At 41.2% G+C, this 15,091-nt stretch overlaps 1 protein-coding gene and 1 long non-coding RNA gene across 2 annotated transcripts; both read right to left on the bottom strand.

Annotated features, from left to right (window-relative positions):
- Nucleotides 1–242: 242 nt before the first annotated feature.
- Nucleotides 243–2,014, bottom strand: LOC116688428 (uncharacterized). Its single transcript, XR_004331768.1, has 4 exons — nt 1,929–2,014; nt 1,802–1,828; nt 1,264–1,286; nt 243–558 (listed from the first exon to the last, which is right to left on the bottom strand). It is a non-coding gene; the product is annotated as an uncharacterized LOC116688428 (long non-coding RNA).
- Nucleotides 2,015–7,103: 5,089 nt separating this feature from the next.
- Nucleotides 7,104–14,087, bottom strand: pa2g4a (proliferation-associated 2G4, a). Its single transcript, XM_032514434.1, has 13 exons — nt 13,813–14,087; nt 12,793–12,921; nt 12,493–12,598; nt 11,649–11,718; nt 11,454–11,546; nt 11,120–11,183; nt 10,845–10,923; nt 9,475–9,553; nt 9,223–9,356; nt 8,998–9,092; nt 8,781–8,908; nt 8,621–8,674; nt 7,104–8,515 (listed from the first exon to the last, which is right to left on the bottom strand). Exons 1-13 carry the CDS (start codon nt 13,892–13,894, stop codon nt 8,459–8,461), a joined length of 1,170 nt encoding a protein of 389 aa, XP_032370325.1. The 5' UTR covers nt 13,895–14,087; the 3' UTR covers nt 7,104–8,458.
- Between the last annotated feature and the right edge of the window lie 1,004 nt (nt 14,088–15,091).

The following is a 15,091-nucleotide window of genomic DNA, read 5'->3' as shown; positions in this document are numbered from 1 at the left end:
CGAATTTTAAAAGGCAATTAGATTAATTTTAAATCCGGTCAATTGCTTTCTATGGTCCAAATACTTTGGTTAAAGTATTTTACATATACAGCTCCATTTAAAAATTCATACAAAAGTGACCAATCAAAACCAGAGCTTGGTATAAGTCTGAGACGTCACTACATGCTGTGAAATACATTAAAGTAACATGTAAATCATGTAAATCTGATTGCATCAGTAAAATAAGGCTTAAAACTTCTGGAAAATTTTAAACGAGTGTTCCATTTATTGTTCAATACACCACCACAAGACAGTTGTTAAAACAAAGTATTATGGTCTGTGAACAAGCAGCTGTAGTTCAGATGTCCAGCGTCTTCACCTCTACCAGAGAGACATTCACAGCAGGCTCCATGAGACGCACCGTCATCTGAAATCAGGACTTGGGCTTTGTTCCGCTGATGGAGGCTCCACTTCAGCCACATGCGTCAGTCATCTGGAGAGGCTCAGACAGGATCTCAGCTGGCAGGGATGAGGGCTTACTTTGACCTCTGCCTCATCTTTCTCCTTTTACGCTTCAGCCTGTTAAAACAAAATGCAAAATGCATGTCATGTACTCAACAAATGAAGTCCTACATATGATGAGCATATTTTAGGTAAATAAAGTTTTAAGTACTACAGTATAGAAAAAAAACAAACCCTAAACTTTCTTTGGTTCACAGATCAAACTGTCTCAGATGGTCAAATCAGCAAAATTTAGCTATTTAACCATCCCAGTGTAAACGTGGTACTGAAGCTGTCAAAACTACAACACTTTCTATGCAACATTAGGACGGATTCTCCTCAAATTTAAATTTCAAAAGGCATTTTAAAATTGGTTGTAACCAAGCCATTATTTCACCCTTTAAAAATGGTCACAATAATACAAATATTTAGGACAGGGATCCATCAGCATGTCTAAGACCACATATGAACAACTGACATTTTACAGCAGATATATTTGGAATTTTCAAAGTGGTATCAAATGTGAGCACCACTGACTGCACATATTTAATGTACTCTGCCAATAATGGTTATAACCAATATGCCAACAATGTTCAATGAGAATAGTCCTCATTGTCATAAATTCCAAGAGCCATTTGATGAGGTGCTAGTAGACTGATATTTTTCCAATGTGATTATATAGGGAGAGAGAGAAACAACCCAAGGTAGTCCTGTCACGTAATTTTCTATAACAGTCAGCAGAAAAGTGAGTAAGGAATCTGTACAAAAATGTTAAGTGCTTACCTGCGCATACGCTTCTTCCTCCACTAGAACACAAGATGAAATGTATTATGTATTATACATTTATAAATGTATTAATGTACAGTAAGTGTGCCCGCCTACTTAATGACTTGAGACAGCATACTTGTCATGATGAAGAGCAACTACTACTAAGACTAGCACTAGCATTGCAGACTACAGCGGGGATGTTAAGGAACCCAACAGCAGTGTTGGTCACCTATCAGAACTGGACCTTCTTCCCTAAACAATCGGTAACGTTACCGGTCCTTCAGCTCAGGTTTACCCTCGCCAACGTTGGAGCATGCATCAACGCGGGACAGTCAGAGCATTTACAATACTTTCCACGCATTTTCCAAGAATTTAAATTTGTTATTTTACGTTCACATTGTTGGAATGACTGGGAGAAATACATGCAGAAACATTTTCAAACAGTCAAGATAAAGCAGCTACGCTGGGGGGGGGGGGGGGGGGGTATTTAGCTCGACGCATTGACTGGAACAGGAAGAGGATATAAAAAGCAAAAATGGGCCAGCTTACTCACCTTGGCTCTCATCGTGTGGAGAAGATTCTGTGAAAACAATACAAACAAAACTATTAGTGACTGCGGATGATTAGTAAATCTTAATGATTAGATTGGATTCAGCTAGCAGTGAACCAGCTTCCCATACCTCGAAGCGAGAGGAGCAACGGAAAGAGGATGTGACGAAGAAAGAGGGCGCTTTTTATACAGACGTTGACGTCATGTTCAAGCGCCAACGGTTGGCTTATTGTTGCCTGATTATTTCTTTAGCTGTCTATGGATTATTAACTATGGATTATTACTATAGACAGTTGAAGAATTATTACTTGATTATTGCACGGGACAGCTGTGCACATCCAAGGTCCAAATTCAGGGGCTGTGCCTAAATGTTCAGGCCTGCGTCTTTCCTGCTCAAAAGTAATTTAATTGGGACAGGCGCCTTGTTTTAATGAAATATCTGCTTTTTCAAGGCAATATATTCATAGACAGTTATATTAAAACCATAGACAGTTAAAGAAACTGAGCACAGTTTTTAGGACCCTTTAACAAAAAGAGAAACTAGTCTTTTATGCTGGAAATAAATAAAACTGATGTTCTTTTAAAAGCCACTGCACTGGTCATGTTGGTAGAATCTTATTTTATTTCCAAATAATAACATAAAAAACAATTGGATTTGAAGCTGCGAGCAGCGATGAACGGGCCCTCGCCTCCTCGCAGGTCGGGGGTGCTGGCAGATGCTAATCTTTGCGTCAGTGCATTTGCGCGACAGTCAGACACTGAAAAGCCAAAGACTGATTTTGCTGCAGCAGCTATCTGTGTGTGTGCTTCTGTCTGCGGGTGACCCAACCTGCTCTTTCCTTAAAAAGCTTCCATATGGATGTATTTTAAAATTCTGCGTTTTTGTCAAATAAAAAGGAGAGAGCATGATGCCTTCTATTCCTAGATCTAGATAAGTTTACCAGTACTAATTGGAACTAACGACATGATCACTGTCACTGGATAGAAAGAAAACGTTGACTTTTACTCGGTGCTATTCACTGACAGTAAAAATTTTTTTTTATCATTGTATGCCTTGCTGTGCTGGCACTGGCTCCTGGCCTTTCCACCTCTTCCACATCCAAATCAGTCGCCATAGTTCTAGTACCAGGCTGAGGCTACTCTCCCCACTGTGATGTCATCACCGAACTGAATTAAAAAAAAATGCAAATACCAAAAATGACAAAAAAACTGGCCTTTAACACTATTTAGATTAGATTAGATTAGATTATACTTTATTTATCCCACGACGGGGAAATTCTGTCGTTACAAGTAGCAGCATAGCAGCAACAGCAAAAAACAGAAAAACAAAACAATAACACACAAACAAGTAAGCACGAAAGAAATACAGCAAGAATACAAGGCAAGAAATACAGGCAAGAAATAGACAATAAAATATGGTAGACTGAGTAAGTAAAATGCCGTCAAACAAAAGGAATTTTAAAGTGCGGTTGCCATGATAAGAGAAACAATATTGCGGTGTAAGTGACGTTAAAAATTAAGTTAAGTTGAATGTGTAATTAGAGCAAAGAAGCAAGAGTCGGTAGCATAATTTAAATTATATTAACCTGAGACCATAAATATTGAAAAGTAAGTACTTGTAATAAAATAATATAAATACCAATATTAAAGATAAACAGAAAGTGTGTGATGTAGATGGGAGAAAAACAGGAACAGAAACTACAACACTATCAGGTAGAGCAGGTGTTGTAGAGTCTGACAGCGGCCGGGATGAAGGACCTGCGGTACCTCTCCTTCTTACACCGTGGGTGTATCAGTCTGCTGCTGAAGGAGCTGCTCAGGGACCCCACAGTGTCATGTAGGGGGTGAGAGGTGTTGTCCATGATGGATGTCAGCTTGGCTAACATCCTCCTCTCCCCTACTTCCTCTATGGGGTCCAGAGGACAGTCCAGGACAGAGCTCGCTCTCCGGATCAGTCTATTGAGTCTGCTCCTGTCCTGGTCCGAGCTGCCCCCCTCCAGCAGACCACAGCGTAGAGGATGGCAGAGGCCACCACAGAGTCATAGAAGGTCCTGAGGAGAGTCCTACACACTCCAAAGGACCTGAGTCTCCTCAGCAGATGGAGGCGACTCTGGCCCTTCTTGTAGAGTGCTTGGGTGTTATCAGTCCAGTTCAGTTTATTGTTTAGGTGAACACCCAGGAATTTGTAGCTCCCACTACATCAATGTCCAATCCTGGATGCTCACCGGTGAGAAGGGGGATGTTTTCCTCCTGAAGTCGACTATCATCTCCTTTGTCTTGCTGGTGTTAAGCTGAAGCTGGTTGAGCTCACACCAGCTGACAAAGTCCTTGATAACCGACCTGTATTCCAGATCGTTCCCCTCAGAGACACAACCAACAACGGCTGTGTCATCAGAGAACTTCTGGATGTGGCAGTGGGTGGTGTTGTGTGTGAAGTCCGAGGTGTAGAGGGTGAAAAGGAAGGGGGGAGAGCACCGTACCCTGAGGGGCACCTGTGCTGCAGTGCACCACGTCAGACACACAGTGATGGAGCCTCACATACTGTGGTCTGTTGGTGAGGTAGTCCGTAGTCCATGCAGCCAGATGTTGGTCCACTCCGGCCTCTCCATCTTCACTCTGAGGAGCGAAGGCTGGATGGTGTTAAAAGCACTGGAGAAGTCGAAGAACATGACTCTCACAGTGCTCCCGCTGTCCTCCAGGTGAAGCAGCGATCTGTGCAGCAGGTAGATCACTGCGTCGTCCACTCCAATCCCAGGCTGGTAAGCAAACTGCAGGGGTCCAGCTGTGTGCCCACCAGGGGTCGCGGGTGACGCAGGATGATCCTCTCCATGGTCTTCATCAGGTGAGAAGTCAGGGCAACAGGCCTGAAGTGGTTTGGCTCCTTGGGTCGCGGTGACTTTGGTACGGGACCACACAGGAGGTCTTCCCAGGGCTGGGACCTTCTCCAGGCTCAGGCTCAGGTTGAATAAGTGCCTGAACACACCACAGAGCTGGTCAGCACAGTCCCTGAGGAGACTTGGGCTGATGCCGTCCGGGCCCGGGGCCTTCCTTGCCTTGAGCTTCTTCAGTTGACTTCTCACCTGATCATCTGTTATGGAGAAGTGGGTGGAGGATGACTGGGGTGTGTGGATGGTAGGAGGTGAGGGTCTCAGGGAGGGGGAGAGGGGGGTGGTGAACTGATGAGCGGGAGAGGGGGGAGGAGCGGGCTGGTGGGTTCATTGCTGATGCGGGTTGTTGAAGGTGGCAGGCTGAGGAGGGGAGGGGGGGAGGAGGAGAAGGCCAGGGGAGGTGTGAAAGAGGGGGCTGGGGGGTGTGAAGAGGGAGGCGAGGAGGCAGAGTCAAATCTGTAAAAAAAAGATTCAGCTCATCTGCCCAGTCCTTGTCTCCTCCGGCTTGGCTTCTTCCCACAGCTTTGCCGTGGCCGGAGATGTTCTGCAGCCCTCTCCAGACGTCCCTAGCATTGTTCTGCTCCAAACTCTTTTCTAATTTCCTCCCGTATTTGGAGACATTTAAAAAAAAAGATCTACATATCTTGAGTTATTTTTTTACCCAGGGGTGGTTTTTACCCTTTTACAACCTTTAAACAGTTCACAAGTTATGAAAGGGGCGTGGTCTGTGTACAAGGGTGTGGATGGGGGCGGCTCAATATCAGATACGCAACTTCCTCTTTCAACAACCCCAGACAGGAAGTAGGTCCTCTGTAACTTGCACATTTTTTGCACTATCAATGTTCTTTGGATACCTTTTCATTATGAGTGTCAGTAGATACTACCTGCAAAGATTCAAGAAGATTGCAATCACAGCCTAGGAGGAGTCCAAAAGAATGTAAAACACATGAAAATTCAAAAATTCAAAATGTCCGCCTTCCAGTTGGGTGTAGCTACTGAAGAAAATATGTCCGCAATAATTAGAACAATATGAGTATCAAATCTGGTGAAGATTGGAGTAACTATGTCTATGTTAAGGCCTTCCCACGCATTACGGGGCGCTATTGAGCCCGCTTAGGTATGAGCAAAATCGCTGTGCAGTCTCGCAAAGCTCCCAGGTTTTTATGTGGGCGCAAATTTTTGTGAGTTTTCGTATACAGGCCTACTGAGGCCGTCAAAAATGAGCCCAAGTGCTGAAAGAACAAACAGGCTAAAACCAATTAGGGGGCGCTATGGAGCAACCATACTTCTCCCAAGCCTAAATGTGAACGCAGATGAAAGAGTTTACTATTCTGCACATGGCTGCAAGATTTGGAGAGTTTTCGTGGATCCTAAAGTCCTCAAACAAGTAAAAAATAGATTGATAGAGTTCCAGATGATAATGTTCCCTGAAAGTTTGAAAAATGAATTAATAGTTTTGTCGAACTCAGGGTGCGCGTTAGGAGGCGCTCTGGAACCCCTGGGAACGCCCGAGACCAATCAGTACAGAACTTTGTGATTTTTCATAGGTCATTTGTGTACGTTTTGTGAATTTGCCCGCATGATAAATCACTCAAAAATCAAAACGGAGAGAGACGTGCGGAATAATAATAATCCCTACAAAAACAATAGGTTCCTTGCACTTCGTGCTAGGACACCGTTGGTGCCCTTGCAGTTCAGTGCTCGGGCCCTAATGAGATATTCTTGCAACTATCATCTACAGGTCTACTAGTAGCGTATAGCTTACACAGTCCTCATTAGCAAATGCAGTCCTAGATGCGCTCAGATTCAAGGAAAGACAATTGAGAAACCTTGATTAGCTGATGAGGACTGTGTGATATGGCCAAAAGCTCCAATACAGTTTTGATATATATTATTGACTTTGACATTAGATTTTTTTTATTTATCTGAAATCTTTCAAATTGATCATAAAATAAATTTCTCTAACCCAAACATGATTAATGTAAAAAAAAAATATGGATGCTAAGGAGTAGGGCGATGTGGATACGATCCTCTTATATGTAATTTAATGTTGTGTAATCAATATTTATCATATGGTAAACTCATTGTAAAAAAAATAACCAGTCAGGAATGTGTTATTGTTAAATCAGACAAATAGATATCTAATGTTGGTGCAATAAATAAGTTACGGTCATAGATTTCCAGCATTTCCAAAAATTACCTAAAACATTCAGAGACATTTAAGGGTTGGCAAAATCTCAAACGTATACATCTTGTTGGCCAAACCTACTGAAGGTGAATCTCATTCCTTCTCCTTCAACACCACCACAATTTTTAAACTTAAAACCTTACTGTTGGGACTTAAGTACGCAGAGTCATACTTGATTGCAGACATTTCCAATTCAGAACTTTAACAAAACCTTCAGAGAAAAACAGAAATTACATTTTTTTTATTAATTACATGTAAAGTTCCATTGCCCACAGATGAGCTACAAAGCAGGATTTTACGTTCATCAACATATTCAACTGTTGACAAATGTGACCCAGATTTTTAAAATTAAACTCAGTCCCTAAATGATCTCTTACTGGTCCAATTTCACTGAAGACACCCTAAAAAATGTTTTTTAAAGCTTGGTCAGCTTTAGTTTTCCTGCCTCACAAGACTAATGACCTAGTAAAGCCAGTAACAGGTGTCACTAATAGAAAAGTTTTTCAAAAGTGGAACGTATAGATTTCTATCTTCAAGGGGAATGGCAGTAAATGTAGCAGTTTTTGTTCCCTAACATCAAGCTGACTGCAGCTGTTTTTTTGCTTGTATACTTGAACATTCTTTTGCTCAGGTTTACGCTTTAAGAATCTAGTGGGGGAAAACAAATTGTAGTTTTAGCCAAAGATGTGGTCAGGCCTTGTTGGAAGAATAAACATAAACCCTCACTACGTTAGCTCTGACGCAAGAAACACCCTTTATGTTCTAGTCCTTGTAATTACTGTCATTTACTGTCCATTTTGTTTTGTCTATTCAAATTTATAATTTAACCCTTTACTACACGTCGTTAAGAAAAAATGCAAAAATGGTAATTTTTTTCATAATGCATTCGATGACTGAACTCATCACTTATGATTCTCAGTTGCTAATAAACCTTTTCAATAAAATATCTGAATATTAATTTTACTATAAATCTTTGTTTACATATAAACAATTTCAGATAACTTGTAACTTTGTTGCCAAAGGGAATGAACACACGCCAATTCAGTGGAACCATCCAATTCAAACAGGAGAATCCATGATAGCCTCAGACGCACGCTGCCTTCAAGAAAAGAATACTACAAAAGTGATCCACGCTTCGGTTGGTATCATCCAATAATCCTTCAGCCGCAGTTGGATGTCAAAAACACAAAGCCAATCACTCCCAATAATCCCCACTTCATGCTTCAGTTTTACTTGAAAGGAAATGTTCAGCTGCAAATAATACAAACATGAAGGACCAAAAGAGCTTTAAAAAATAAATTAAAAAAAACAGGCATCAATCGCACATGTGCCACTTGGCAACAAGTGTTTTTAAAGATAAAACTATTTGTGGTTATCATTCTACTCCCAAGTTAGGGAAGAAAAAGCAACATGGTACTTCCAATAAATGCAGTAAAGTGGTAAGCGTCCATGTAGGATCTAAAATTCATCAGTTTTATTCGTGAAATCACTATTAGGTGTATTATGGGCAGAGTTTGGGGAAATTTGTCATGTTTTATCTTGGTTCTCTTTGGGGTATTGCATGTGTGAAAAGGCAGTATTTATTTATTCTCCGGCCTCTGCGGTTGGCTGTCCCGTTGCATTTTCTGCTGTCTTTGAGGCCTGTAGGATTTGAAAAAGGGAGGTAAAGATCAGTGAGGTGACACAAATAAAAAGGAGGTGAATTGTAGGACAGCTTGACGGTTCACTGTTAAAATAAAAATGTACCTTCTTTTTCTTTTTCTTCTGTGTTTTCCGGCTTGCAGAGCTCTGTAGTAAAGTCTGGGGAAGAAGAGAGACATTATAAAAGGGAATACTATTTCAAATGCAGCCAGATCCCGGGTAATGAAGGCGCTTGATGCAAAGAAAAGTGAATTTAAGGTCTTACCCTTAGCTCTGCATCCTGAACTTCATGCTCTGACTTGTAGAGCTCTGGATCAAAGGGTCCGTTGGTGATTCTGTGAGGCCCGTTTGCCATCAGCAGCACTGTGAACTTAAACTGAGCTACACACTCTCCTGAGAACAAAGACACAGAAGGAATGGGGCGGTGAATAATAAGGGAAAGCTGTTGAAAAGCAAAAAGATGGTAGAAGGTATACACTTACCCTCCTTCTCGTGTAGCACACTGAAGGGCTGTAACAATTCATGTTTGGCACACTCTACCACACCCAGACGGGCTTTGGCCTCATCCTCGAACGCCCTGACGGAAATAGGAGGGTGATGTTAAGTAAAAGCTTGAGCCACAAGTTTAATATTCAACTTGCTGTCAAACTATTTAAAATTGCAGCAGGTGGACTATGCATTATAATCACAAAGTGTAGTAATCATACCGGAGAGTAAAGGGCATGGCATCAAAGCGTCGTTCTACTTCGCTGAAGAACGTACGGGAAGTTTTCATCTTCAAGCCGTACTGCTTACTGGGATCTCTCTTATAAATCGTGGTCCTCAGACCTCCATCTCTGGCCTAATTGTAATGAAAGAGGGTTAAAACAATACGTTTCTGTTCTTTACACAAAAGTGTTTATTAGCTACACTTTCGGCAGCTATAAGTAATGACTAAAGTAGGACAAGAGGACACTGACCTTCCCTTCTCCGCTGCTAATCAAGACGTCCACAGCATAGACTTCATGTACCTCAAACTCTGCCTTCTCATGGTCCTTCCTGAAAATGAACATCAACAGCAGCCAGTGAAAAAGACAGGTAACATATTTTGCACTCCATTTATTTTCAACACCCATACTGTACATCAGTTATTCAGAACAATGCAAAGATGTCACTTTAAATAGCATTAAGCACTACAGTGAAGTCAAGTAGCTGTTGAGATACTTACTCCAAATGTAATTTTGGTTAGTTGGTTTCAGCGCCACAAACCAAATTCCATTTTCTTTGTTCTGTGATACAATGTTCAGAGCTCATTACATAAAACTAAAACTTATTGTTTGGCTAGAGAATGTAAACCTCTCTAATACATCAGGAAAGCTATGTATGTGTGTCTGTCTTTGAAATATCCCATGAACCGTTCATCCAATCTACTTCATACTTGGTTTCCTGGGTACCCACTGAACTTGTGATTTAGAATTTGGAGCAGTTTGGATAGCATTGGGTGTTGAATAGTAAGCTGTGAATTGAACTAAACAACCAAATGATAGGAGGGTTGAAGAAAAAAGGTTAAGAAAAAAAAAAGCACTGCCATAATGCTGGCTCTTCCGTGTCTACCCTAAAGCCCAGTTTAAATTCACTCAGAGCATTTTGCTAGGAGGAAACTCATAAAAAGGCATGATTACTCCCCATTTAATTTTTTTGTTAGTAAAATCTGAATCTGCAATGTTCTGACAGATAAATGTAGTACAAGGATTTTTTCTGAATTAGAAGTACACAGAAAGTCATTAGTAGAATGTACAGTGTGGTTGCATATTAAGTGCTTAGGGGTCCTTCTGTAAGTAATTTTGGGGAACAATTGTTCTGGAGAACACTTTAAGCAGCAATACCCTAAGCCAAGAAAAATCGGCCCGTTCAAAACAGGCCCATTTTTTAAATGGGCACTGTACTAGTAAATATAAAATATGCACTTTTGTGATTTGGGCTACAGATAACATTACTCTTGTTCAAAACAATGCCGGACCCCAGATATCACAGGTGAAATGCAATTCTTACATTTATGGGCGGAAGGTGAATTGAATGAAAATTACAGGGAACTAAAAAACAAAACAAACTAGTGCGTCTACACAAACAGAAAACCAGTGTGCAACATTTGAAATGCAATATTGATTGACAGGACTGAATCCCACTCAATACCTTCAGGCATTATCCATTATGTACTCTGTGTGTCTATATAGACACAAAAGCTCAGAGACTGTGTCTTGGAGGTTTACTACGATTCAAAACACCCACACACTGCCTCTGATTACCCTCCCTTACTCCTATGGTATGTGCAAAAAGTGAATAAATGTACCTTTGCTGGTCTGACGGGTTCTGAATGATGGTCTTCTCTCCATCGATGACATGTTGCTTTAGCTGATGAGACAGCATACCTTTAAAACACAGAGCGAGGCAGAAAAAAATATAAAAACAGAAAAAGTGTGCCAATTCTACAAAACCCTTCACTTGCATGTTGTGAGTCATTGTCTTCACACTGATGTGATGACATGTAAACACTTGTGGTTTTTCTGAATGCCTTTCTTCATGACATGGCACACTGAGAAGCACAAACGTTGAATACACACTCACCCTCAATTGGCGAGCATTTGAACGACTGAGCGATCTTGTTCCAGGCTTCTGTCACTTGATTGTTCTGAAAGACAGAGCAGTGCAACATTTTCAAATACAAAATACAGTTTTGCACTGACTGACCAATTAAAATGAGGAAGAGCAGCAAAGCAAAACTATTGAAGGATCTGCAGCGAATGTTTAGGAGAAGATGAATTTCACACACTGAAGTCAGAATTTTAACTCTTTGCTTTGAAGGGCCATCTAAATCTTTTAATAAGCCAGAGCCAGCCACTGTGGAGAAAGTAACTCATGGCTGATATGGACAAGACTGGGAGGAAGTGGTTCCATGTACCTGGTTACCAGGCTTAACAAGGCGAAGAGCTGCTTCTGCACACAGATGAGCCGCTTTGATTACATCAGCTTTCCGGCCTGTGATAGGGTTCTCCTGCAGAAATAATACACAGTGAAAAGAGGACTTAAAGAAGTGATCTGACAAGAGGACCCAAAACAAGGACAAAAGCATTACTTAAAAGAAAAAGGCCCTCACCTTACTGGCTCCTACCACAAAGCTGTGAGCAACATTGGCAATGAAGCCATCGACATGAACCCCAAGATCTCTACACAAAATCAGAGGTTGAAATGAGTATGAAATAACAATAATACAAAGTAAATCAATCATGTATCAAATTCATTGCAAATGTAACTGCCACCCAGCTGTTAAGATTACTAATGTTGATACAGGAACCAATCAAGTCAATTTAGGAAGGACGAAATATCAACAATCTTCCTCCACTTAGGACATATACAATATAATTCAATTTTTTTAGGCTGTACATAGGCTGGAATACAGTGAAGAACTTGTGAATTCAAGGGAGCAGCAACACAGACTTTAATATATTGAACAGACAGAAGGTTAGGTAAAAGGTGTGTGTAAAAGGTGAGAATCATACAAACCTATTGTGTATCCACATCACCACAAGCAACAAATATCTTTAAAACATTGCAGATCCACACAGCACAAAGACGATACAAGAGACAAAAACATATGTGGCAACACAACAACTAAGATGAGCTGACTTCCTTTTTCAAAAGCAACACTGCCTTAGAAAATTGTGAATCAGATTAAGCAGATGGATGGCCATCAATGCTAAAAATCCAACAAGTCATTTTGAAAACTGCAACAACAAAAACAATGTTCTAAAACTGTCCAACCTTACTTGTCGTTTGCCACACAGGACAGACAGGGAGACAATACCTTACTGATGAAGCAGACAGTCAACAGCCAAGAGAAACACCTCACATACAAGTCAAGATGTCACATAGAAAGAGGGGAAGACAACACACTGGGAGACTCAAGACACACAGAGAACGTTGCAGAGCATGGTGCCTACATTTTGACCAGATCCCCATCTTTAAGTGCGTAGTCAGGGTCACTCTTCAGGGGAGAGAAGTGGCAAACACAGTTATTGACTGAGACGCTGGTGGGAAAGGCAATGCCTAGAAGAGGGAAAAGAGAACCACCAAGTCTTCATTTTGAAATCATCCACAAATGTGAGTGAGAAAAGTACACAAGGATGGAGGGATTGACACTTTGATCAACAATTTGCAAGACTGTATCTTAACTCTTCTTAATGGGTCCACCTCAGTTCACCCAAGTAACAACAGACTCACTAGTATCATCTTTGGCTCACCTTTCTTCATTTCCTTTTCCTTCTTAAAGACCTTTCCAGTCTCCGCCATGATGTAGGCATCCCCTTTCTCACAGAGGCTGAGCACAGACACCCCGGGCTTGGCTGTTTCCACAACCAGACGAAGAGCCTCTGGGTGACAAAAACAGCAAATGATTAAGGTGCAGAAGAGGAACCATGTTGAGGTCATTGTAGTATTGATTTGTTGCCAGATATCATATTATTAGGTATTGTCCTAATGCAATGCCAATCGGTCTAACATCTGTCAATTTTGCCAATTTCATTCATATCTATAATTTCATAAAAAGGTAACCTTTATTTGTAGTGAAGATAAATCACACAGGTAGGTAAAACGACTGGGTATGCAAATGCACAGAGACAACAATATTACTTATTTAACCTGTATTTACACATGTAACGTTAAAGTGTATCTCATTGAGACACAGTAGTCTCATTTTCAAGAGACCCGTTTACAATGATAATGTAATCTAAATAACGTCAGAGTAAGACTTCACATTACTCCTCTAGCTGACTTGTCACCTCGTCGGTTATGTGAATTAAACAAATAACCTAGTTAACCATCAAAAGTTAAGAATAAACTAACGCAAAGAGCTCCGCCTGGTGATGTAAGGAGGAGAGCATATAACGTTGTAAAAGTGGCAGCCTGCTTATCCTTTTAATATTTCATGTTTAACGTTAGCTAGCTAACTTTACCATTACTGGTAACATGCCAGTCTAGCTAGCTGGTTAGCATCCCAAGATAGCTGCACAGACAGTTAGCTACATCCAGTAACGTTAAGACATGAAGTTATAAGATCAACGTTAATCAGCAGAACCAGAGGAGCTAGCATCAGCTAACAGTGAACCAGCTGTTGCTGCTAGCTAGCTAGCTATCCAGTTAGGACAGCATAGTGTGCCTCATGGCTGCTGCTGCTGCTGTGTGGGGAAACTAACGTTAGTTGGTTGGACGACAGGCCAAATGGAGCAGGTCATCTCACCCAGTCACCGTTTAAATGTACTTACGGTTGGCGATGTCACCACCCATCTTGTACTTGGTGACCACCAGATCCTCGGCAATGGTCTGCTCTTGCTCCTCGTCGGACATCTTGGCAGTGAGTGAAGTTTCAGTCGCTAGTAAGCCCTGAAAAGCAACGGACAGTTCCCCTCAGGTCGGTTCTGAGGTGCTGCTAAGCCAGCTAACACTCCGGCCTCCCGCTGGCAAATTTGCGTTTCCTAGGACGGCGAAGGCATGACCCGCCCTACTCTGACTCTGATTGGCTAGTAGTTGTTGCCTTCTGATTAGGTGTGACATGAGCCAAGAGAGTTAAAGAAATGAGGCATGAGGAGTGACCTATGCTGCGTTCCAGGCAACCCGTAACTCGTGTCTTCACCATAGACCGTCAATATTGAATATTGATATTAACGAATATTAACGGTCTATGGTCTTCACAACCTTCTACCCGCGGAAGTGCCCTGGAACGGCATTCAAACCCTTAAGTTACTACTCGTGAACCAGATCTTTGTACTCCCAATTACAGTTTTGACGTCACACACATAAACGACATTACTGACCCTGTTTATGTTGTACTGACACCGCGGTGATTAATTAATATACATACAAATTTAACGTAATGTAGGCCTAATTCTGCATATTGTAATCGAAACTATACACATACGATTGTGTACTAGCGAGGTCGGTATATGTAAAAGTCTATTAGAATGAAATATGACACACTTCTAACTTGATATATTACCTAGTAAACATTTTCATGAATAGGCTATATGATCTCAGTCGCTAGTTTTAGTTTTCTGCAATACAGTATGATGTTCATTGTTTTTTAAATTATAGTCTTGTTGATTTTAAAATCTGCAATAAAGCAGGGGATGTTTTAGGGCTCGGCTATGATGGTGACAATTTTTTGTGAGTCAATTTCACTGTTGATAACGTGATAGGGACAGAATAGAGCATAGAAATCAATGGAGGCGAGACGGAGAAATGTGTCTTTTGTGTGTGAGAAGATCTCCAAGCTGGTTTGCAATGTGAAGCGCGTGTCCGCGACACAGTTTGATAACTTTAGGTAACATAGGGAATGAAACGGGGAGCAGGAAAGGATTCGGGAGTCTTTCTTTTTGGGATTTTGCAGGACAGGATTTTTTTTTGGGGGGGGGGGCAGTCACGTGATTCGGATATAACGGGAGTATTTGACTAGCATGTTTGTTAACTAACATGCTAGTTAACATTAGTAATTAAACCTTAACAGCTGATGTAAGTCGAAACTTTCTGCGTACTACTCCTGACAAC

The sequence above is a fragment of the Etheostoma spectabile genome, chromosome 4, assembly GCF_008692095.1.
Source record: "Etheostoma spectabile isolate EspeVRDwgs_2016 chromosome 4, UIUC_Espe_1.0, whole genome shotgun sequence".
In the NCBI taxonomy this organism is placed as follows: Eukaryota; Metazoa; Chordata; class Actinopteri; order Perciformes; family Percidae; genus Etheostoma; species Etheostoma spectabile.
This window is presented reverse-complemented; position numbering and strand designations above follow the sequence as displayed.

Excerpts from the sequence above, each read along its gene's own strand:
- pa2g4a (XM_032514434.1), bottom strand. The coding sequence starts at position 13,894 with ATGTCCGACGAGGAGCAAGAGCAGACCATTGCCGAGGATCTGGTGGTC. Across the intron at positions 12,599-12,792 it reads GGAAAAGGAAATGAAGAAAG|GCATTGCCTTTCCCACCAGC; the intron begins GTGAGCCAAAGA and ends TCCCTCTTCTAG. Across the intron at positions 9,357-9,474 it reads TTAGCAGCGGAGAAGGGAAG|GCCAGAGATGGAGGTCTGAG; the intron begins GTCAGTGTCCTC and ends CATTACAATTAG.